Below are 25,232 nucleotides of genomic sequence, written 5' to 3'. Positions count from 1 at the left end.
TGTCTGACTGTCTATAGATGACATCATGTCTGACTGTCTATAGATGACATCATGTCTGACTGTCTATAGATGGATCATGTCTGTCTATAGATGACATCATGTCTGTCTGTCTATAGATGACATCATGTCTGACTGTCTATAGATGGATCATGTCTGTCTATAGATGACATCATGTCTGTCTGTCTATAGATGACATCATGTCTGTCTGACTATAGATGGATCATGTCTGTCTATAGATGACATCATGTCTGTCTGTCTATAGATGGATCATGTCTGTCTATAGATGACATCATGTCTGTCTATAGATGCATCATGTCTGACTGTCTATAGATGACATCATGTCTGACTATCTATAGATGACATAATGTCTGACTGTCTATAGATGGATCATGTCTGTCTATAGATGACATCATGTCTGACTGTCTATAGATGGATCATGTCTGCCTATAGATGACATCATGTCTGTCTATAGATGCATCATGTCTGACTGTCTATAGATGACATCATGTCTGACTGTCTATAGATGACATCATGTCTGACTGTCTATAGATGGATCATGTCTGTCTATAGATGACATCATGTCTGTCTGTCTATAGATGACATCATGTCTGACTGTCTATAGATGACATCATGTCTGTCTATAGATGACATCATGTCTGTCTGTCTATAGATGACATCATGTCTGACTATAGATGGATCATGTCTGTCTATAGATGACATCATGTCTGTCTGTCTATAGATGGATCATGTCTGTCTATAGATGCATCATGTCTGACTGTCTATAGATGACATCATGTCTGACTGTCTATAGATGACATCATGTCTGTCTATAGATGCATCATGTCTGACTGTCTATAGATGACATCATGTCTGACTGTCTATAGATGACATCATGTCTGACTGTCTATAGATGGATCATGTCTGTCTATAGATGACATCATGTCTGTCTGTCTATAGATGACATCATGTCTGACTGTCTATAGATGGATCATGTCTGTCTATAGATGACATCATGTCTGTCTGTCTATAGATGACATCATGTCTGACTATAGATGGATCATGTCTGTCTATAGATGACATCATGTCTGTCTGTCTATAGATGGATCATGTCTGTCTATAGATGACATCATGTCTATCTGTCTATAGATGGATCATGTCTGTCTATAGATGGATCATGTCTGACTGTCTATAGATGACATCATGTCTGACTATAGATGGATCATGTCTGACTGTCGATAGATGACATCATGTCTGGCTGTCTATAGATGACATCATGTCTGACTGTCTATAGATGACATCATGTCTGACTATAGAAGGGAGAGATGTGAGTTGTTGGAGATGATCTAGAGGTTATATGATGGAAATGGTGGAGTCAGAATATGTTTCCCAAATGGCACCCTATTCCCGATGTAGTGCACTACTTTTGACCAGGGTCCATATGGAATAGGGCACTACTTTTGACCAGGGTCCATAGGGAATAGGACACTACTTTTGACCAGGGTCCATAAGGAACTGGGCACTACTTTTGACCAGGGTTCATAGGGAATAGGGCACTACTTTTGACCAGGGTCCATAGGGAATACGGCACTACTTTTGACCAGGGTCCATAAGGAATAGGGCACTACTTTTGACCAGGGTCCATAGGGAATAGGGCACTACTTTTGACCAGGGTCAATAGGGAATAGGGCACTACTTTTGACCAGGGTCCTTAGGGTAATAGGGCACTACTTTTGACAAGGGTTCATAGGGAATAGGGCACTACTTTTGACCAGGGTTCATAGGGTAATAGGGCACTACTTTTGACCAGGGTCCATAGGGAATAGGGCACTACTTTAGACCAGGGCCCATAGGGAATAGGGCACTACTTTTGATCAGGGTCCATAGGGAACAATGCACTACTTTTGACCAGGGTCCATAAGGAATAGGGCACTACTTTTGACCAGGGCCATAGGGAATAGGGCACTACTTTTGACCAGGGTCCATAGGGAATAGTGCACTACTTTTGACCAGGGTCCATAGGGAATAGGGCACTACTTTTGACCAGGGTCCATAAGGAATAGTGCACTACTTTTGACCAGGGTCCATAAGGAATAGTGCACTACTTTTGACCAGGGTTCATAGGGTAATAGGGTGCCATTTGGAATGCAATCAGCAATATAGTTGTCAGGAGGTAGGCCTGTACGCTTCCATAGTGATCTAGAAGGCCTCCTCTATCTTCAAATACAGTGAAGTGACATCAAGCCTTACTATAGGCTACCATCTGTGTTGTCATAGACAACCATAAGTATTTATTTATATTTAAGAAATAAGTGGTAGTCCTACTTCCTGTTTGACAGACAGAATGAAGCTATTGGCTGATATATCCATAGATTTTGTCGGTCAACTCCTCCACCCACCATGCACTCTTTATATTGCCTACCTCCGTGTCACTGAAGGGCTGTTAAGTTAAAACCAAGACTCAAATTGAGGAGGTATGAAAGGGTATGACATAGGCCTACCTTTTTATTAGAGAAAATAGCACAAAGCACAGGCCTAACCCTTGTTAGCTTTAAGATTTTGAAGAAAATAAAATGGATCCGATTATATAAAGTTATCTACAATGAGTGTACAAAACATTATGAACACCTGCTCTTTCCATGATACAGACTGACCAGGTGAAAGATATGATCCCTTATTGATGTCACTTGTTAAATCCACTTCAATCAGAGTAGATGAAGGGGAAGAGACAGGTTGAAGAAGGATTTATAAGCCTTGAGACAATTGAGAAATGGATTGTGTGTGTGTGTCATTCAGAGGGTGAATGGGCAAAACAAAAGATTTTAAGTGCCTTTGAATGGGGTATTGTGGTAGGACCCAGGTGCACCGGTTTGAGCTACTATGTGTTTATTATTATTTGACCATGCTGGTAATTTATGAACATTTGAACATATTGGCCATGTTCTGTTATAATCTCCACCCGGCACAGCCAGAAGAGGACTGGCCACCCCTCATAGCCTGGTTCCTCTCTAGGTTTCTTCCTTAGGTTTTGGCTTTTCTAGGGAGTTTTTCCTAGCCACCGTGCTTCTACACCTGCATTGCTTGCTGTTTGGGGGGTTTTAGGCTGGGTTTCTGTACAGCACTTTGAGATATCAGCTGATGTACGAAGGGCTATGTAAATACATTTGATTTGATTTTTCAAGTTCAACAGTTTTCCCGTGTTTATCAAGAATGGTCCACCACCCAAAAGAATATACAGTCAACTTGAAACAACTGTGGGAAGTGTTGGGGCAGCATCCCTGTGGAACACGTTCAACACATTGTAGAGTTCATGCCCCCGGCGAATTGAGGCTGTTCTGAGAGCAACAACATAAAAGAGGGGTGCAACTGAATATTAGGAAGGTGTTCTTAATGTTTTGGACACTCAGTGTCCTTTGGTCCACAGTGCTTTATGGTAGAAATAACCTGTAAAATACCCAGGAAAGACTCCGATGCATATGGATATATATATATCACTGTTTCGTGTCATTGACCATCAGAGGTTGACTTTGCTTGGGAAGTAATCCAAGATGTTTAAACTCAGACAGCTTTTAGGGAAACACTTGTGACCTTCTCTTGTTGGGTTAAACCACAGAAGAAGTGTAACCAGCAGTTAAAGCTACGTCATGGGGTCTACTCTGTCTGGGGTGGAAAGGTAGGTCCTACTCTGTCTGGGGTGGAAAGGTAGGCCTACTCTGTCTGGGGTGGAAAGGTAGGTCTACTCTGTCTGGGGTGGAAAGGTAGGTCCTACTCTGTCTGGGGTGGAAAGGTAGGTCTACTCTGTCTGGGGTGGAAAGGTAGGCCTACTCTGTCTGGGGTGGAAAGGTAGGTCTACTCTGTCTGGGGTGGAAAGGTAGGTCCTACTCTGTCTGGGGTGGAAAGGTAGGTCTACTCTGTCTGGGGTGGAAAGGTAGGTCCTACTCTGTCTGGGGTGGAAAGGTAGGCCTACTCTGTCTGGGGTGGAAAGGTAGGCCTACTCTGTCTGGGGTGGAAAGGTAGGTCCTACTCTGTCTGGGGTGGAAAGGTAGGTCCTACTCTGTCTGGGGTGGAAAGGTAGGTCCTACTCTGTCTGGGGTGGAAAGGTAGGTCTACTCTGTCTGGGGTGGAAAGGTAGGTCTACTCTGTCTGGGGTGGAAAGGTAGGTCTACTCTGTCTGGGGTGGAAAGGTAGTTCTACTCTGTCTGGGGTGGAAAGGTAGGTCTACTCTGTCTGGGGTGGAAAGGTAGGTCCTACTCTGTCTGGGGTGGAAAGGTAGGTCCTACTCTGTCTGGGGTGGAAAGGTAGGTCCTACTCTGTCTGGGGTGGAAAGGTAGGTCCTACTCTGTCTGGGGTGGAAAGGTAGGCCTACTCTGTCTGGGGTGGAAAGGTAGGTCTAACTTTTGAAAGTACCATGCTCAGATTCCTTAAAATATCTTAGATTTAATTATTTGCAAACAGGGACAGTTTTGTTGCAAACAAGACACAGTGTTTTGGCATTGGATAAATATGATAAAATGAATGAATCCCGTCCTCACAGTCTATGGGCCTCGTCAGTCGTATTTTTCTATTTTCCCCTCTTGGTTTAACTTTTTGTATCACAAAATGTAAGATGATTGATCACACACTACCGCACAGTAGGTGGCAGCATGCACAAACAACATGTGCCGAACACCATGACACCAAAGAAGAACACTCAAAATGGCGACACGATAGAAAAGTTGATGCTGTTTTGCATTCCCCTTATCTTTTCCATGTAGTTGTTTTAATAATACCAAGTCACTGCCATCTGACATAAGGAAATACGTGTTTTTGACAACGCGAGAATTGAATGTTATCGAAGTTACAAACTGTTATTATTCCACACATTTTACGAGCACCGAAGGCCCACTAGCTATGCTAGCTTTTACTTTGGGTGGAAATGTCAAAGATTGTCAGGGTGGCTCTAGATGCCTAATATAGTTGTTGAAGAAATCATCTGTTGAAGTGAGCATGAAGATGATCTACACATAGAAATGGAAGAGGATGTGAAAAAAGTTAAAAAAGTAAGTGACTTAATTTTATTAGCTAGCTAGTTCGTTAAGTGTGTTAGAAACAGGCTATCTTGGTTTCAGGGCGTCGTTGTTTCGTGACTGTCATCTTTGTACTTTCGTAACTGACCAAAACATATAACGTTATGTTGCTACAATTCTGGCGAATATTTCTCTTCTTGCGCCTTGAGTCATTTCTCCAAAATACTAAATAAACCCACCTTCGCGCTGTTTACATACTGCCAGGGCGGTAACGTTGTCGTTCAGCTAACTAGCTAAGATCTCACACTGGCCACAAAGTTAGGAACATCTCAAGAATGTTGGTACCTTGCGTTTGAAAACATCATTCATGCTCAACCAACCTGGACTCGGGGGTAGACGTCAAATAGTCAATATTACATTTGTCTTCCTCCATTTTGTATGATTTGTTACATTTCGTATGGTATTTATTTGTGGATGTTCCTCATCCATTTCATATATGTTACGAATTACAGTTTGTATGATATGTTGTGTTGTGAATTCCAATTGGTTGTGGCCGCAACTGCACGAATGGCGCACCGGTCTAAGGCACTGCATCTCAGCGCTTGAGGCGTCACTACAGACACCCTGGTTCGAATCCAGGCTGTATCACAACTGGCCGTGATTGGAAGTCCCATAACATATAACCAGGACGACGCTTAATCGTCCCAGCGCCGTCCTGGTTTGGCCTGGTGTAGGCCGTCATTGTAAATAAGAATTTGTTCTTAACTGAGTGGCCTAGTTAAAGAAAGGTTAAATAAACAAATATATATAATAATAATAATAATAATAATAAACACATTAATATTATCCGGGTATGGCAAAAGGTCGTTATGAAGGTATGACAATCTGGATATTGCCCAAGCCTACTGTGATAAAAGCCTTTGACTCTGGGTGTGTGTTTCCTGTGATCGCAGTCAGATTTATGTGTTCTTGGTGTCAGCTGTCATTGAGCAGGTCACTCACAGATTTTCTTCTCTTTCTCTCTCTCATCTGAAAGGAAGGGGTGTTTTTAGTGTCAGCTGTCATAGAGAAGGATTGTCAGTAGGGGTGTGTTTATAGTGTCAGCTGTGGAGGAGAAGGATTGGCAGTAAGGGTGTGCTATGCAGCCTAAGTCTTTTGACCCCCCCCCCCCCCCCCCCCCCCCCCCCACTTTGGTTCTGAAATCTCATCACCCACTAATTAACTTGTAATTTTGGCAGATGAAGTGTTTGAGCTAGTAATGTATCCATATTTGTTTACAAATTACCTATGACATAGCCGGTGAATATATAGCACAACTTTGGATCCCCCCCCCCATATCTCAAAATCAAATAGTTTTGACTATTTTGTAATTGTATGGATCTTCTCTCTTCAGCCATGCAGTGTACCACGTAAAAGGGATTACTGTTCTCGTTATACAGGGTAAAGGTGATAATTGATATCTTTAAAAATGATCATATACTCGGTGTGTTGAAAGGGGAACTTCGGGCCACTTTTTCCAACAGTTTATTGATCTTCCGGCACAACACCAGGTGTATGGATCTTCCGGCACAATACCAGGTGTATTGATCTTCCGGCACAATACCAGGTGTATTGATATTCCGGCACAACACCAGGTGCCAACAACATACTGTATGTGAAAACAGTGCATTTATACCTTTTTGAAGAAGAAAAATATATAAAGTGTAAAAGTTCTGCTTGATGACATTACCAAAAGTTTTTTTTTAATTTTCAAAAAAAATATGTGAAACTGGGGAGCAAGAAAATACCCTCCCTTGAATTAGAGACTCTGTAGGTTTTGAAAAACACCATTTTGATCTTTAAATCCTACGCTGTGATATTTTAGTATTTTATTTTTTAGGACATAGTCTGTTTTACGTGCGAAGCTGGGCACGGTGCCCAGTTTGACTAAGCTACTGCAAAATGACTTGAAGATCAATGGCTGTCAACACTGTTCCATGCAGTTCAACTCTGAATGAGAGTGTCAGTTGTCACAATTTTTGGGGGGGGTATTTTCAGAAGGTAGAAAGAATGCAAAAATGAGCAACAACAAAAATAGTAAATCGGCAATCCGTAATAATTTTTTTTTAAATCGATTTTCTGACCGATGAATGCTACCTTGTGATTGTTTTTGGGGGTCTGTGGACCAATCAACTCCTCATATCTTAAACATTTGAATCGGGACTGATGCGAATCAGTCAATCATTCCATCTGTGGTCTGCAGTGTCACTCACAGTAGACCCTCGGGAGGAAAGGCAGAGTTTCTTCCTCTGAATCTTTCACTGACACACACTGACTGTAACTGTTAATCTGCAAAACACGTTGGCCTAAGGAAGCCGCTGAGAGGAGAGGCAAGGAGTCTTATTATTTCTATTTAATCAGTTGGATGATCCTCACGTGGAACAATGAAAGTGTATTCATTTCTCTTGAAGGAGTGGTGTACATGTTTTCCCCTCTGGTTCAGGCTGCTGGAGGGTGAAGGGAGGAGGGCTTACATAAACCAGACAGGAAGTTACACTGCTTTCTCAAGTGTGCCCACACTACACTCCAACCCCTGGGGACTGGAACTCCAACCCTGGGAACTTGGCTACCATCTTTTTATCCAGTCTTGTTCCCTCGTTAGAAAAACTATAGCTGTATCCGTAACCCTCTCGTCCTTTTGTGTATTGAGATTAGCATGGTGGGAAAAGGTTTAAGGCCTACTTTTTGGAGCTTAGGAAGGCATTGTTAGGTGGTGGTCATCTTGAGTCCACACGAGGGTTATTTCCTGTCATGTCCTTTTGATCCTGCTGAACACAGAGTGTTCTCTATATATTTAGTTTATGCCAGGCATGAAAGTCAGTGGTCATCACCAGACCTCACTGACTCTGGTACTGGGGAAACTTCTAGATGGCCTGCAGATCTTGATTAGGCCTAGTTATGAGCAGTTGGTTAGCTGAATAAAGTTATTTTTTTCTTTCATTTTTCTTTGCGGGGCAGGAACAAAAGTCTGTATACCCTGTCATGGTCACAAACCACTGTCTTTGTTTTTTGGGGGGGGGACAGTGCCTGTGAAGAAACCGACAATCCACTAGACAGTAACAGTACTGTCTGATGCTGTCCACTAGATGGTGGTGTTGTATTCTACAGATTCAGACGACCGGTCTGGTAAACTGTGAGCTGCATGTTAATGCCGGTTAGTGTTTATTCCCTATGTAAGGGCACTACTTTTGACCAGGACCCATAGGGCTTCCCATAGGGCTCTGGTCAAAAGTGGTGCATTATATTGGGAATAGGGTGCCATTTGGGACGCAAGCAGTGTTATACGGGCCAGTAGCAGGGTGTTTATACTGGCAGGGTGTTTATGCGGGCCAGTAGAAGGGTGTTTATACGGGCCAGTAGCAGGGTGTTTATACGGGCCAGTAGCAGGGTGTTTATACGGGCCAGTAGCAGGGTGTTTATACAGGCCAGTAGCAATGTGTTTATACGGGCCAGTAGCAGGGTATTTATACGGGCCAGTAGCAGGGTGTTTATACAGGCCAGTAGCAATGTGTTTATACGGGCCAGTAGCAGGGTATTTATACGGGCCAGTAGCAGGGTGTTTATACGGGCCAGTAGCAGGGTGTTTATACGGGCCAGTAGCAGGGTGTTTATACGGGCCAGTAGCAGGGTGTTTATACGGGCCAGTAGCGGGGTGTTTATACGGGCCAGGCCAGTGGCGGGGTGTTTATACGGGCCAGTAGCAGGGTGTTTATACGGGCCAGTAGCGGGGTGTTTATACGGGCCAGGCCAGTGGCGGGGTGTTTATACGGGCCAGTAGCAGGGTGTTTATACGGGCCAGTAGCAGGGTGTTTATACGGGCCAGTAGCAGGGTGTTTATACGGGCCAGGCCAGTGGCGGGGTGTTTATACGGGCCAGTAGCAGGGTGTTTATACGGGCCAGTAGCAGGGTGTTTATACGGGCCAGTAGCAGGGTGTTTATAAGGGCCAGTAGCAGGGTGTTTATACGGGCCGGTAGCGGGGTGTTTATACGGGCCGGTAGCGGGGTGTTTATACGGGCCGGTAGCGGGGTGTTTATAAGGGCCGGTAGCGGGGTGTTTATAAGGGCCGGTAGCGGGGTGTTTATAAGGGCCGGTAGCGGGGTGTTTATAAGGGCCGGTAGCGGGGTGTTTATAAGGGCCGGTAGCGGGGTGTTTATAAGGGCCGGTAGCGGGGTGTTTATAAGGGCCGGTAGCGGGGTGTTTATAAGGGCCGGTAGCGGGGTGTTTATAAGGGCCGGTAGCGGGGTGTTTATAAGGGCCGGTAGCGGGGTGTTTATAAGGGCCGGTAGCGGGGTGTTTATAAGGGCCGGTAGCGGGGTGTTTATAAGGGCCGGTAGCGGGGTGTTTATAAGGGCCGGTAGCGGGGTGTTTATAAGGGCCGGTAGCGGGGTGTTTATAAGGGCCGGTAGCGGGGTGTTTATAAGGGCCGGTAGCGGGGTGTTTATACGGGCCAGTAGCAGGGTGTTTATACGGGCCAGTAGCAGGGTGTTTATACGGGCCAGTAGCAGGGTGTTTATACGGGCCAGTAGCAGGGTGTTTAAAAGGGCCAATGGCAGGCTGGGTGTTTCTACGGGCTGGGCCAGTGGCAGGCTGGGATTTTGTACGGGCCGGGCCAGTGGCAGAGTGTGTGTGTGTGTGTGTGTGTGTGTGTGTTACGGCCCGGGCCAGTAGCATGGGGTGTGTGTATTACGGGCCAGCAGGGGGGGGGGGGGTGTTACAAAATTTTGGTATATGTGGAATTGTAGGATTTCAAACTGTCACACACAACATATACATTTTGTCATTGATAAATGAGAGCCATATTATATTTTAGCAGTCATGAACGAGCGTTACAACCTCGCCGTGAAAACACCTTCCGTTCGCCTTCTATGGTAACAGGAACATCTACCTTCTATGGTAACAGGAACATCTTCCTTCTATGGTAACAGGAACACCTTCCTTCGATGGTAACAGGAACACCTTCCTTCGATGGTAACAGGAACACCTTCCTTCGATGGTAACAGGAACACCTTCCTTCGATGGTAACAGGAACACCTTCCTTCGATGGTAACAGGAACACCTTCCTTCGATGGTAACAGGAACACCTTCCTTCGATGGTAACAGGAACACCTTCCTTCGATGGTAACAGGAACACCTTCCTTCGATGGTAACAGGAACACCTTCCTTCGATGGTAACAGGAACACCTTCCTTCGATGGTAACAGAAACACCTTCCTTCGATGGTAACAGAAACACCTTCCTTCGATGGTAACAGAAACACCTTCCTTCGATGGTAACAGAAACACCTTCCTTCGATGGTAACAGAAACACCTTCCTTCGATGGTAACAGAAACACCTTCCTTCGATGGTAACAGAAACACCTTCCTTCGATGGTAACAGAAACACCTTCCTTCGATGGTAACAGAAACACCTTCCTTCGATGGTAACAGAAACACCTTCCTTCGATGGTAACAGAAACACCTTCCTTCGATGGTAACAGAAACACCTTCCTTCGATGGTAACAGAAACACCTTCCTTCGATGGTAACAGAAACACCTTCCTTCGATGGTAACAGGAACACCTTCCTTCGATGGTAACAGGAACACCTTCCTTCGATGGTAACAGGAACACCTTCCTTCGATGGTAACAGGAACACCTTCCTTCGATGGTAACAGGAACACCTTCCTTCGATGGTAACAGGAACACCTTCCTTCGATGGTAACAAGAACGTCCTCGGTTGCTGTATGCTGATCACATTTCTGTAGATGTGTGGGCAGAATGTTGCTCTGACCAAACAAGCATCCTGCCCGAGTGTCGAACACTGGCTGCGCGTTCTGCCAGATTGATTGTCCTTTCAAACAATATAACAGTTCATGCTATAGCCCACACCTTTTAATTATTTAACTTGCCTCAAACGTTTTGGGTAGCCTTCCACAAGCTTCCCACAATAAGTTGGGTGAATTTTGGCCCATTCCTCCTGACAGAGCTGGTGTAACTGAGTCAGGTTTGTAGGCCTCCTTGCTCACACACGCTTTTTCAGTTCTGCCCACAAATTTTCTATAGGATTGAGGTCAGGGCTTTGTGATGGCCGCTCCAATACCTTGACTTTGTTGTCCTTGAGCCATTTTTCCACAACGGTGTGAGTATGCTTGTAAGTATGCTTGTCCATTTGGAAGACCCATTATTTTGTGAAGTGCACCAGTCCCTCCTGCAGCAATGCACCCCCACAACATGAGGCTGCAACCCCCGTGCTTCACGGTTGGGATGGTGTTCTTCGGCTTGCAAGCCTCCCCCTTTTTCCGCCAAACATAACGATGGTCATTATGGCCAAACAGTTCGATTTTTGTTTCATCAGACCAGAGGACAATTCTCAAAAAAGTACAATCTTTGTACCCATGTGCAGTTGCAACCCATAGTTTCGCTTTTTTATGGCGGTTTTGGAGCAGTGGCTTCTTCCTTGCTGAGTGGCCTTTCAGGTTATGTCGATATCGGACTCGTTTTACTGATATAGATACTTTCGTACCTGTTTCCTCCAGCATCTTCACAAGGTCATTTGCTGCTGTTCTGGGATTGACTTGCACTTTTCTCACCAAAGTACGTTCATCTCTGGGAGACAGAACGCGTCTCCTTCCTGAGCGGTTTGACGGCTGCGTGGTCCCATGGTGTTTATACTTGCGTACTATTGTTTGAACAGATGAACGTGGTACCTTCAGGCATTTGGAAATTGCTCCCAAGGATGAACCAGACTTGTGGAGGTCCACAATTTTTTTTCTGAGGTCTTGGCTGATTTCTTTTGATTTTCCCATGTCGTCAAGCAAAGAAGCACTGAATTTGAAGGTAGGCCTTGAAATACATCCACAGGTACACCTCCAATTGACTCAAATGATGTCAATTAGCCAAGCAGAAGCTTCTAAAGCCATGACATCATTTTCTGGAATTTTCCAAGCTGTTTAAAGGCACAGTCAACTTAGTGTATGTAAACTTCTGACCCATTGGAATTGTGATACTGTGAATTATAAGTGAAACAATCTGTCTGTAAACAATTGTTGGAAAAATTACTTGTGTCATGCACAAAGTAGATGTCCTAACCGACTTGCCAACACTATAGTTTTTTAACAAGAAATTTGTGGAGTGGTTGAAAAACAAGTTTTAATTACTCCAACCTAAGTGTATGTAAACTTCTGACTACAAGTGTATCATCGAATCACAGACTACTTCAACTTGATGATTTAACAAAAGCGCATTCGCGGAAAAAAGCACAATCGTTGCACGAATGTACCTAACCATAAACATCAATGCCTTTTCTTAAAAGTATATTTTTTAAAACCTGCATATGTAGTTAAAAAGAGATTCATGTTCGGAGTCAATATTATCTTGGGAAATTGTGTCACTTCTCTTGCGTTCAGAACAAGCAGAGTCGGGGTATATGCAGCAGTTTGGGCCGCCTGGCTCGTTGCAATCTGTTAAAAGGCCATTTATTCCTAACAAAGATCGTAATTAATTTGACAGTATTTTACATAATTATGGCATAACATTGAAGGTTGTGCAATGTAACAGTGATATTTAGACTTATGGATGCCACCCGTTCGATAAAATACGAAACGGTTCCGTATTTCACTGAAAGAATAAACGTTTTGTTTTCGAATTGGTGGTTTCCGGATTGGACCATATTTATGACCTAAGGCTCGTATTTCTGTGTGTTTTATTATATTATAATTAAGTATATGATTTGATATTTGATAGAGCAGTCTGACTGAGCGGTGGTAGGCAGCAGCAGGCTCATAAGTATTCATTCAAACAGCAGCTCTTAGCAATGCTGGGATGCACAGCGCTGTTTATGACTTCAAGCCTATCAACTCCCGAGATTAGGCTGGCAATACTATAGTGCCTATAAGAACATACAATAGTCAAAGGTATATGAAATACAAATGGTAGAGAGAAATAGTCCTATAATTCCTATAATAACTACAACCTAAAACTTCTTACCTGGGAATATTGAAGACTCGTGTTAAAAGGAACCACCAGCTTTCATATGTTCTCATGTTCTGAGCAAGGAACTTAAACGTTAGCTTTCTTACATGGCACATATTGCACTTTTACTTTCTTCTCTAACACTTTGTTTTTGCATTATTTAAACCAAATTGAACATGTTTCATTATTTATTTGAGACTAAATTGATTTCATTTATGAATTATGTTAAGTTAAAATAAACGTGTTAATTGTTCATTCAGTATTGTTGTAATTGTCATTTATTACAAATAACTAAATAAATCGGCCGATTTAATCGGTATCGGCTTTTTTTGGTCCCCCAATAATCGGTATTGGCGTTGAAAAATCATAGTCGGTCGACCTCTACTCCTAATCCTATCGCACAACAATACTGTAGCCTACCCATACTGTCAAGGCTAGCAGTTTGGTCTTCTTTTTTTTTGTGTGTACGCACACACCTTCGATAAATGAGGCAACCTGGTCAGGGCAGTGTCACCCCTAGTAGCTGTGGACAGTGTGGTGTTTCATTACACATGTCTCATGCAGTGTTAATGCACCTGCCCTCTAGTCTACTAGGCTTACTGGTGAGATGAGAGACATGTTAAATAATGTACGACCAGCTCGTCTTGTAGTGGAGGATCACGTGTCAGATAGGACTGCTCTCGTTGTTGAGACAGAAAAAACGACTTGTTGTTGTGAAAGAGTTTCAGGACAACGATTTTAAAAGTTACTCAAACAGTCGACTTGTGCGGCACGTGTCATCGCAGGAAGTTGGTGGTTGATGTACTTCCTCTTCTTGTGTCTCAGCAGAAAGAGGCAGAAACACTCCCTTTCCTCTGGAGAAAGCCACACACACACACACACACACACACACACACACACACACACACACACACACACACACACACACACACACACACACTGTGTGAGTCAGTCAGTCTTCACGTACCAACTGTTACACCTAAGTGAATGAAGCAGCAGGCTTTACACCCAGGGACCAGGCTATCAGTCAGACACTGCCCAGGCTATCAGTCAGACACTGCCCAGGCTATCAGTCAGACACTGCCCAGGCTATCAGTCAGACACTGCCCAGGCTATCAGTCAGACACTGCCCAGGCTATCAGTCAGACACCGCCCAGGGACCAGGCTATCAGTCAGACACCGCCCAGGCTATCAGTCAGACACTGCCCAGGCTATCAGTCAGACACCGCCCAGGGACCAGGCTATCGGTCAGACACCGCCCAGGCTATCGGTCAGACACCGCCCAGGCTATCGGTCAGACACCGCCCAGGCTATCAGTCAGACACCGCCCAGGGACCAGGCTATCAGTCAGACACCGCCCAGGGACCAGGCTATCAGTCAGACACCGCCCAGGCTATTGGTCAGACACCGCCCAGGCTATTGGTCAGACACCGCCCAGGCTATTGGTCAGACACCGCCCAGGCTATTGGTCAGACACCGCCCAGGCTATTGGTCAGACACCGCCCAGGCTATTGGTCAGACACCGCCCAGGCTATCAGTCAGACACTGCCCAGGCTATCACAGACACCGCCCAGTGACCAGGCTATCAGTCAGACACCGCCCAGGCTATTGGTCAGACACCGCCCAGGCTATTGGTCAGACACCGCCCAGGCTATTGGTCAGACACCGCCCAGGCTATTGGTCAGACACCGCCCAGGCTATTGGTCAGACACCGCCCAGGGACCAGGCTATCGGTCAGACACCGCCCATGCTATTGGTCAGACATTGCGCAGGCTATTGGTCAGACACCGCCCAGGCTATCGGTCAGACACCGCCCAGGCTATCGGTCAGACACCGCCCAGGCTATCGGTCAGACACCGCCCAGGCTATCGGTCAGACACCGCCCAGTTTTTCTATAGTTTTATTTTACCAGGTAAGTTGACTGAACACGTTCTCATTTACAGCAACGACCTGGGGAATGGTTACAGGGGAGAGGAGTGGGGGATGATTAGCCAATTGGAAACGTGGGATGATTAGGTGGCCATGATGGTACGAGGGTGAGATTGGGAATTTAGCCAGGACACCGGGGTTAAAAGAAAAAACAGTGATCAGGCTGTCAGACACCACTCAGTGACTAGACTATCTCCGTCAGACACCGCCCAGTAACTGCCTCAGACACAGACAACAGACAGAGAGACACAAGACAGCAGCTCCTCTTTCATTGAGGCTCAATGGAGACTGAGGTAGGAATACATACCAACGCTCTACATCTGACCTGGGGAAAAGTTAAGTTTTTGTTTTTATTTAGTTTTTCTTGATCTGTCGTCATGGGTGACGTTGTCAACGCGCTAATGGAGCTGTTCATTTTGCTGCTTCTCTTGCTGCTGTATCTGGTGGTGTTTTAGCAGTGCTCCTCAGCAGCTAACCGGAACTACTAACTTATTAGGTCTACATTGTAAGTGGAGAGTTAACGCGGGTTCTACTTTTTAATGTTTATTGTCATTTTTTATTTTTTTTGCATTTTGGAGAAAAGGAAGGAAGCTGTGGATGTTTTATACCTAATCAATGTCTGTGGTTAGTAACTTAGAACCATGTTCCGGCCAAGTGTGTTTGTGTGTGTGTGTTTACAACAGCAGGTTTTTATGTAATGTTCACAGCAGCGTCGTATAAAACCACATAGCTAATGTCATGCTTGGAGTAGTGTGCACTATATAGGGAATAGGGCTCTGTTCTAAAGTAGTCCACTATATAGGGATTAGGGTTCCATAGGGCTCTGGTCTAAAGTAGTCCACTATATAGGGAATAGGGCTCTGGTCTAAAGTAGTGCACTATATAGGGAATAGGGCTCTGGTCTAAAGTAGTGCACTATATAGGGAATAGGGCTCTGGTCTAAAGTAGTGCACTATATAGGGAATAGGGCTCTGGTCTAAAGTAGTGCACTATATAGGGAATAGGGCTCTGGTCTAAAGTAGTGCACTATATAGGGAATAGGGCTCTGGTCTAAAGTAGTGCACTATATAGGGATTAGGGTTCCATAGGGCTCTGGTCTAAAGTAGTGCACTATATAGGGAATAGGGCTCTGGTCTAAAGTAGTGCACTATATAGGGAATAGGGCTCTGTTCTAAAGTAGTCCACTATATAGGGAATAGGGCTCTGTTCTAAAGTAGTCCACTATATAGGGAATAGGGCTCTGGTCTAAAGTAGTCCACTATATAGGGAATAGGGCTCTGGTCTAAAGTAGTGCACTATATAGGGAATAGGGCTCTGGTCTAAAGTAGTGCACTATATAGGGAATAGGGCTCTGGTCTAAAGTAGTCCACTATATAGGGAATAGGGCTCTGGTCTAAAGTAGTGCACTATATAGGGAATAGGGCTCTGGTCTAAAGTAGTGCACTATATAGGGAATAGGGCTCTGGTCTAAAGTAGTGCACTATATAGGGATTAGGGCTCTGGTCTAAAGTAGTGCACTATATAGGGAATAGGGCTCTGGTCTATAGTAGTGTACTATATAGGGATTAGGGTTCCATAGGGCTCTGGTCTAAAGTAGTCCACTATATAGGGAATAGGGCTCTGGTCTAAAGTAGTGCACTATATAGGGATTAGGGCTCTGGTCTAAAGTAGTGCACTATATAGGGAATAGGGCTCTGTTCTAAAGTAGTCCACTATATAGGGAATAGGGCTCTGTTCTAAAGTAGTCCACTATATAGGGAATAGGGCTCTGGTCTAAAGTAGTGCACTATATAGGGATTAGGGCTCTGGTCTAAAGTAGTGCACTATATAGGGAATAGGGCTCTGGTCTAAAGTAGTGCACTATATAGGGAATAGAGTGCCGTTTGGAAGGACCCTTACACTCTCACAGTTCTCACATGTTGTATTGTCACATGCAGCGGATAGGTGCAGTAATGTTGTTTGACAGGCTGTCATGGAAATTCTAATCGATAATGAGGAGGGCATGACTTTATTCAAAACTTTATTAATAAGGAGCCACACACACGTGGATGGAGTGAATGCTCTACATTAATGAGGCTAGTCGACCTAAATACTCTTGCCTAACCCTTACAGAGGTATCCTGGTTCTTATATAGCTGACACTAAGAATGCTTAGTCATGGTTGGTTCCACCCCTCCCATGCAGATGGGGGAGGGGGCATCATAAGCTACCTCGGGTTCATCTCGTTATCTGCACCTGGTGGTGTTTTGGACCCGGCTTAGTTTCCCAATTACAAGAATGATTAGGAACAATGAGGGATTGTTCTACTCCTAAACTATCTCTAGTAAAAACAAAAAACATATACTTGACCCCTACGCCCAGATTAGCGGCAGGCAGCTAGAGTTAGGCTGGCCAATAGAACGAGTCAAAATTCACCCAAGGCTGAAAAACGGCATAAGAACTTTGGCTAAGCTGGAACATAGCAACTGAATGGAATCGAACTTTTTCAGAGCCTGTTTTGACTGAAGTGATGCTTAGAATTCAATTTTGCCTAATTGACACACAAAAAATGTATCCCTTTTTATTTTACCACTACAATCTGTTCGTCAGACAAAACTGGGGGAAAAAACAACTAGTGTAGAAAGTTAACAGCCACACCTCGATGGTGTCAACTTTTTATGGCTGCGTAATGAGAAGGTAGGGAAAAACTTCTGACTATTTCTGGTCTAGTGATCGATGACAACCGAGCTCGCTGCCCAGACTTGCATAATTACAAAGAGGAGATTTTCCTGATTTTTAAAACGATGCCCAAATTGAAAAAAATCTAAATATACACATTGTGAGATATTTGGCGAAATAGACCGCCATGCCTCTCCATAGGAAAACAATGGGGGGAACTCAGCGTTCCAAGGGCACAAAGTATTTGGGGGCTAGCATTTGATGACAACCGAGCTCGCTGCCCAGATTTACATAATTAGAAAGAGGAGATTCTCCTGATTTTAAAAAATAAAAAAATAAAAATGGTGTCCGACTTGAAAATATCTAAATATACACATTGCGAGACATTTTGGCGAAATAGACAGACATGCCTATATGTCCCGCATAGGAAACAATGGGACGACCCTCAGAGATCCATGAGTCATTATTTTGCCGTTTTACATTTTAACTACCAGCAACGTGAGCAGGTCTCAGTGCCATCGATAGTAAAGCAGGTATTGTTTCATAGAACAATGAGTGGGAATAGAACGTTCGGAAGGCGAGTTGGTGCCACAGTGCTCAATAGAACTAATGGGAGCTGGCAGGGAGAAAAATACCCTAAAATAAGTCCTGTTTTTTTTCGTGATTACTTCAAAACTACGGCAAGCAGCTGGGACATATGGTAATATTATGAAACTGCGCTTCACGGCGGATGCAATGAACTAGTTTTTATCAGAAAGCATTGTTAAATAGTTCATGTGTCCGGTCTACTAGAGTGGAGACCATCCTTTTACAAAAACACAGCATTGGTAGAACAGAAATATCTTACTATTTGTTACGTATATAATTTGACTATTAATATGAAACAAATCAGGTAAATACGTAATTTTTCTCTCACAATGGTCAGACATGATAGTACAGCGCCCCATGTAGAACATTAGAGTTAAGTGCTCAAGGGGCACATTGACAGATTTTTCACTTTGTCGGCTCAGGTATTCAAACCAGCAACATTTCAGTTACTCGCCCAAAACTCTAACAACTAGTAGCTCGCACTGCTTCCAACAGAGGAAACACACAGGGGCAGCAGAACGGACGAGGCCAGAGTAAACACGGGGGCAGCAGAACGGACCAGGCCAGAGTAAACACAGGGGCAGCAGAACGGACCAGGCCAGAGTAAACACGGGGGCAGCAGAACGGACCAGGCCAGAGTAAACACGGGGGCAGCAGAACGGACCAGGCCAGAGTAAACACAGGGGCAGCAGAACGGACCAGGCCAGAATTAAACACGGGGGCAGCAGAACGGACCAGGCCAGAATTAAACACGGGGGCAGCAGAACGGACCAGGCCAGAGTAAACACGGGGGAAGCAGAACGGACCAGGCCAGAGTAAACACAGGGGCAGCAGAACGGACCAGGCCAGAGTAAACACGGGGGCAGCAGAACGGACGAGGCCAGAGTAAACACGGGGGCAGCAGAACGGACGAGGCCAGAGTAAACACGGGGGCAGCAGAACGGACGAGGCCAGAGTAAACACAGGGGCAGCAGAACGGACCAGGCCAGAGTAAACACGGGGGCAGCAGAACGGACCAGGCCAGAGTAAACACGGGGGCAGCAGAACGGACCAGGCCAGAGTAAACACAGGGGCGGCAGAACGGACCAGGCCAGAGTAAACGCGGGGGCGGCAGAACGGACCAGGCCAGAGTAAACGCGGGGGCGGCAGAACGGACGAGGCCAGAGTAAACGCGGGGGCGGCAGAACGGACGAGGCCAGAGTAAACGCGGGGGCGGCAGAACGGACCAGGCCAGAGTAAACACGGGGGCGGCAGAACGGACCAGGCCAGAGTAAACACGGGGGCGGCAGAACGGACGAGGCCAGAGTAAACGCGGGGGCGGCAGAACGGACATGGCTTGGTGACCGCAGAAGTAGATCTAGGCCTAGTCCACTTTGTAACTCTTCAGGCTTCACAAACTGCTGAATTAATGTCCCATTTTGACGAAGGCCATTTGTGTAGTTGGAAGGGATTTAGGATTCTGTAATAAATACCATGATACCTTTTACCTAAAACGGATGTTTAGGCTTAGTCTAATACGGATGTGCGAGGCTTAGCCCGATACGGTTGTGCGAGGCTTAGCCCGATACGGATGTGCGAGGCTTAGCCCGATACGGATGTGCGAGGCTTAGCCCGATACGGATGTGCGAGGCTTAGCCCGATACGGATGTGCGAGGCTTAGCCCGATACGGATGTGCGAGGCTTAGCCCGATACGGTTGTGCGAGGCTTGGCCCGATACGGATGTGCGAGGCTTAGCCCGATACGGTTGTGCGAGGCTTAGCCCGATACGGATGTGCGAGGCTTAGCCCGATACGGATGTGCGAGGCTTAGCCCGATACGGATGTGCGAGGCTTGGCCCGATACGGATGTGTAGGCTTGGCCCGATACGGATGTGTAGGCTTGGCCCGATACGGATGTGCGAGGCTTAGCCCGATACGGTTGTGCGAGGCTTAGCCCGATACGGATGTGCGAGGCTTAGCCCGATACGGTTGTGCGAGGCTTAGCCCGATACGGATGTGCGAGGCTTAGCCCGATACGGTTGTGCGAGGCTTAGCCCGATACGGATGTGCGAGGCTTAGCCCGATACGGTTGTGCGAGGCTTGGCCCGATACGGTTGTGCGAGGCTTAGCCCGATACGGATGTGCGAGGCTTAGCCCGATACGGATGTGCGAGGCTTGGCCCGATACGGATGTGCGAGGCTTGGCCCGATACGGATGTGCGAGGCTTGGCCCGATACGGATGTGCGAGGCTTGGCCCGATACGGATGTGTAGGCTTGGCCCGATACGGATGTGTAGGCTTCGCCTATAGATAACATAAAATATACTTTGGCCTAGGTGACTTTATATTATTGATACTTTGTTGTTACTGTGAATTAATACGATACCTCTCCCCTCCCTCCCTCTGTCACTATCTCTCTCCCTCCCTCTACCTCCCCCTCTACCTCTATCCCCCCCTCTACCTCCCCCTCTACCTCTACCTCCCCCTCCCTCTACCTCTCCCTCCCTCTACCTCTCCCTCCCCCTGCAGCCGGGTATCGTGTCTCCCTTCAAGCGTGTGTTTCTGAAGGGAGAAAAGAGTCGAGATAAGAAGGCTCAGGAGAAGACTACAGAACGCCGTGCCCTCCACACCTTCTCCCTCTCCCTCCCCGACCACCGCATCGACCCTGACATCCTGCTCAATGACTACGTAGAGAAGGAAGTCAAGGTGAGAGGTCGGAGGTCAAGGCTCCCAGGGCGGGAGGAATGACTTGACTGGGAACTGAGAGTGTTGGTGATAGCTGCACATCCCAGGTTTCTCCACAGCTTCTGAAAAACCCTAGTAATCAAGTGTCTATATTTATCCTCTGTTCCAACGGTACCTGTGTGTTCTGCAGTACCTGGGCCAGCTGACGTCAGTACCAGGATGCCTGAACCCCTCCAGTCGAACAGAGGTGTTACAGCTCATTGACAATGCCAGGGTAAGCTGCATTTAAAATGGATCCTTTATATATAGTGCACTAAAGAATTGAAATGTCAAGATTTATTCACAGGAGGTGTTATCTTTCTTTTCTTTTTTTTAATCATTTTGAATAAAGCCTCTGATATTTCACTTTGCCACGAGGTTACAAAGAAAATACTACATTTTAGACTTTTTAAATGATTATAAATGGTAGAGTCATGGGATATGTTGTGTTTTGCGACGGGAACAACATGAGTGAAACTGTCACGTCATTTCCTGGTTACCCAGAAGTCCCACCAGTTGGCGGGTCAACTTACTCCGGAGCAGGATGCGGTGGTCAGTCTGTCGGCCTATAATGTGAAGCTGGTGTGGCGGGATGGAGAGGACATCATACTGCGCGTTCCCATCCACGACATCGCTGCCGTGTCATACATACGAGACGACTCGCTGCACCTGGTGGTGCTCAAGACCGGTACCTAACCACTTTACCTCCCTTACCTCGCTATACCTGGTGGTGCTCAAGACAGGTACCTAACCACTTTACCTACGTTACCTCACTATACCTGGTGGTGCTGAAGACAGGTACCTAACCACTTTACCTCCCTTACCTCACTATACCTGGTGGTGCTCAAGACAGGTACCTTACCTCACTATACCTGGTGGTGCTCAAGACAGGTACCTAACCACTTTACCTACCTTACCTCGCTATACCTGGTGGTGCTCAAGACAGGTACCTAACCACTTTACCTCCCTTACCTCGCTATACCTGGTGGTGCTGAAGACGGGTAGCCAGCCATCTTAAGCCCCTTTTACACAGAGGGCTTTACCTTTTTTTCGTTCCTGGTGTTGGAGGAGTCCATGTATCTAGATACGTATCGTTCCTGTATCAGAGGAGCCCATGTATCTAGATACGTATCGTTCCTGTATCAGAGGAGCCCATGTATCTAGATACGTATCGTTCCCGTATCAGAGGAGTCCATGTATCTAGATACGTATCGTTCCTGTATCAGAGCCCATGTATCTAGATTCGTATCGTTCCTGTATCAGAGTCCATGTATCTAGATACGTATCGTTCCTGTATCAGAGCCCATGTATCTAGATACGTATCGTTCCTGTATCAGAGGAGTTCATGTATCTAGATACGTATCGTTCCTGTATCAGAGGAGCCCATGTATCTAGATACGTATCGTTCCTGTATCAGAGTCCATGTATCTAGATACGTATCGTTCCTGTATCAGAGGAGTCCATGTATCTAGATACGTATCGTTCCTGTATCAGAGCCCATGTATCTAGATACGTATCGTTCCTGTATCAGAGGAGTCCATGTATCTAGATACGTATCGTTCCTGTATCAGAGGAGCCCATGTATCTAGATACGTATCGTTCCCGTATCAGAGGAGCCCATGTATCTAGATACGTATCGTTCCCGTATCAGAGGAGTCCATGTATCTAGATACGTATCGTTCCTGTATCAGAGACCATGTATCTAGATACGTATCGTTCCTGTATCAGAGCCCATGTATCTAGATACGTATCGTTCCCGTATCAGAGCCCATGTATCTAGATACGTATCGTTCCCGTATCAGAGCCCATGTATCTAGATGCGTATCGTTCCTGTATCAGAGGAGCCCATGTATCTAGATGCGTATCGTTCCTGTATCAGAGCCCATGTATCTAGATGCGTATCGTTCCTGTATCAGAGGAGCCCATGTATCTAGATGCGTATCGTTCCTGTATCAGAGGAGCCCATGTATCTAGATGCGTATCGTTCCTGTATCAGAGCCCATGTATCTAGATACGTATCGTTCCCGTATCAGAGCCCATGTATCTAGATGCGTATCGTTCCTGTATCAGAGGAGTCCATGTATCTAGATGCGTATCGTTCCTGTATCAGAGGAGCCCATGTATCTAGATGCGTATCGTTCCCGTATCAGAGCCCATGTATCTAGATGCGTATCGTTCCTGTATCAGAGGAGTCCATGTATCTAGATGCGTATCGTTCCTGTATCAGAGGAGTCCATGTATCTAGATACGTATCGTTCCTGTATCAGAGGAGTCCATGTATCTAGATACGTATCGTTCCTGTATCAGAGGAGTCCATGTATCTAGATGCGTATCGTTCCCGTATCAGAGGAGCCCATGTATCTAGATGCGTACGGAATCATCTTCAAAATGAAAGCTGATTTATTGTGAGTGTGATGTTGGTGTGCGTTCTCTCTCTGGTTCTCCAGCCCAGGAGGCAGGTGTATCTCCGTGCCCCAGTACCTGTCTTGACCTGTCTAAGTCCCAGACCCTCAGCTCTCTGTCTGAGAGCGGGGCTGTACTGGTAGAGGTCTGCTGTCTGCTAGTACTGGCTGTAGACAACAAGGTATCAAACACACACACACACACACACATTGCCTCCTCCTGCTGGCTATCGACAAACACACAACTACCTTTCTCAGACTGTTGGCTGTGTTCCCCAAACGTACCTCTGTTTCCTGTCGTCTGCAGGCAGCAGCAGAGGAGCTGTGTCTCCTACTCAGCCAGGTGTTCCAAATAGTTTATACTGAGTCCACTATAGACTTCCTGGACAGAGCCATCTTTGACGGAGCCACCACCCCCACCAGACACCTCTCTCTCTGCAGTGGTGAGGACATCAATCGATTTAACAGATCAATCAATCCCACACAGACACTGACTCTACCAGTGGAGGCTGCTGAGAGGTTGGACGACTCCTAATAATGGTTGGACCGGAGCGAATGGGACGGCAACATAATACCTGGAGACTATGTGTTGGATGTATTTGATACCATTCCACTTGATTTCCGCTCCAGGCATTACCACGAGCCCGTCCTCCCCAATTTAAGTAGCCACCAACCTCCTGTGCTCTCTACAGTGATGAGGCTCTGCCCAGCTCAAAATGTTTTCAATGTTACTAAGAGCAGCAATAAAAAACAGTTTAAAAAAAATGTTTTATTAATATGAATCCTTTTATGTTTTCTAATTGTGAAGACGACTCTTCAAGCAAGGTGGACCTTAAGGAATCATTCGAAGCAGAGGCCAGCACCTTGTAAGTAGCTAGAACTATGTCTGTGTGTTATGCAGTTAGTTCCAGGGTTCTAAGGCGGCGGGTTCTAAGGCAGCGGGTTCTCTGGCGGCGGTTGGTATTGGTGTTTTATTAGATCACTTCACCAAATAATTGATTAAAACACACTGTTTTTGCAATGAAGGTCTACAGTAGCCTCTACAGAAGCACTCTGTAGCCTAGCACCATGGTGTAGCTGGAGGACAGCTAGCTTCCGTCCTCCTCTGGGTACATTGGTGTATGGTATTTTATTAGGATCCCCATTAGCTGTTGCGAAAGCATCAGCTATTCTTCCTGGGTTCCACATGAAACATGACATAATATAGAGTACAGAACACTATTAGTTGAGGACTGAAATACATAAATGTGAAATGTCACACATACTGTAGCCTACGTATCAGTATATACACACAATATCTAGGTCTAATACATAGTACAGTGGAAATTACAATACAAGATGTACAAAATGGCTGTGTCTCTTCACAGTCCCCTTTGAGCAGTAAGATGTGTTTTCTTATCTGGTTTTATGGGTAGCTTGAGTTACCTGGGTTACCAGAGAGTTCCATGTAGTCGTGTTACCTGGGTTACCAGAGAGTTCCATGTAGTCGTGTTACCTGGGTTACCAGAGAGTTCCATGTAGTCGTGTTACCTGGGTTACCAGAGAGTTCCATGTAGTCATGTTACCTGGGTTACCAGAGAGTTCCATGTAGTCGTGTTACCTGGGTTACCAGAGAGTTCCATGTAGTCGTGTTACCTGGGTTACCAGAGAGTTCCATGTAGTCATGTTACCTGGGTTACCAGAGAGTTCCATGTAGTCGTGTTACCTGGGTTACCAGAGAGTTCCATGTAGTCGTGTTACCTGGGTTACCAGAGAGTTCCATGTAGTCGTGTTACCTGGGTTACCAGAGAGTTCCATGTAGTCGTGTTACCTGGGTTACCAGAGAGTTCCATGTAGTCATGTTACCTGGGTTACCAGAGAGTTCCATGTAGTCATGGCTCTATTTAATACTGTGCGTTTCCCAGCCTCTGTTCTGGACTTGGGGACTGTGAAGAGACCTCTGGTTGCATGTCTTGTGTTGTACCG

The 25,232-nt window shown here is 45.8% G+C and overlaps 1 protein-coding gene across 2 annotated transcripts in view; it reads left to right on the top strand.

The window, feature by feature from the left end:
- The first annotated feature begins 4,669 nt into the window (after nt 1-4,669).
- The window catches only part of ccm2 (CCM2 scaffold protein), a 34,598-nt gene continuing 14,035 nt past the window's right edge, over nt 4,670-25,232 (top strand). The window contains exons 1-7 of one of the 2 annotated variants that reach the window (XM_055873436.1): nt 4,670-5,036; nt 20,671-20,847; nt 21,017-21,100; nt 21,370-21,553; nt 23,313-23,449; nt 23,575-23,710; nt 24,076-24,133. In XM_055873436.1, the coding sequence (XP_055729411.1) occupies nt 5,007-5,036; nt 20,671-20,847; nt 21,017-21,100; nt 21,370-21,553; nt 23,313-23,449; nt 23,575-23,710; nt 24,076-24,133 (806 nt within the window). In that variant the 5' untranslated portion in view covers nt 4,670-5,006. Of the gene's footprint in view, nt 5,037-15,107; nt 15,212-20,670; nt 20,848-21,016; nt 21,101-21,369; nt 21,554-23,312; nt 23,450-23,574; nt 23,711-24,075; nt 24,134-25,232 lie in introns of those variants that run through there. The other variant, XM_055873437.1, reaches the window with a different exon arrangement.

This window comes from Salvelinus fontinalis, chromosome 20, assembly GCF_029448725.1.
Source record: "Salvelinus fontinalis isolate EN_2023a chromosome 20, ASM2944872v1, whole genome shotgun sequence".
NCBI lineage: Eukaryota > Metazoa > Chordata > Actinopteri > Salmoniformes > Salmonidae > Salvelinus > Salvelinus fontinalis.
The sequence above is the reverse complement of the archived record's forward strand: the minus strand, read 5'-3'. Positions and strand labels throughout refer to the sequence as shown.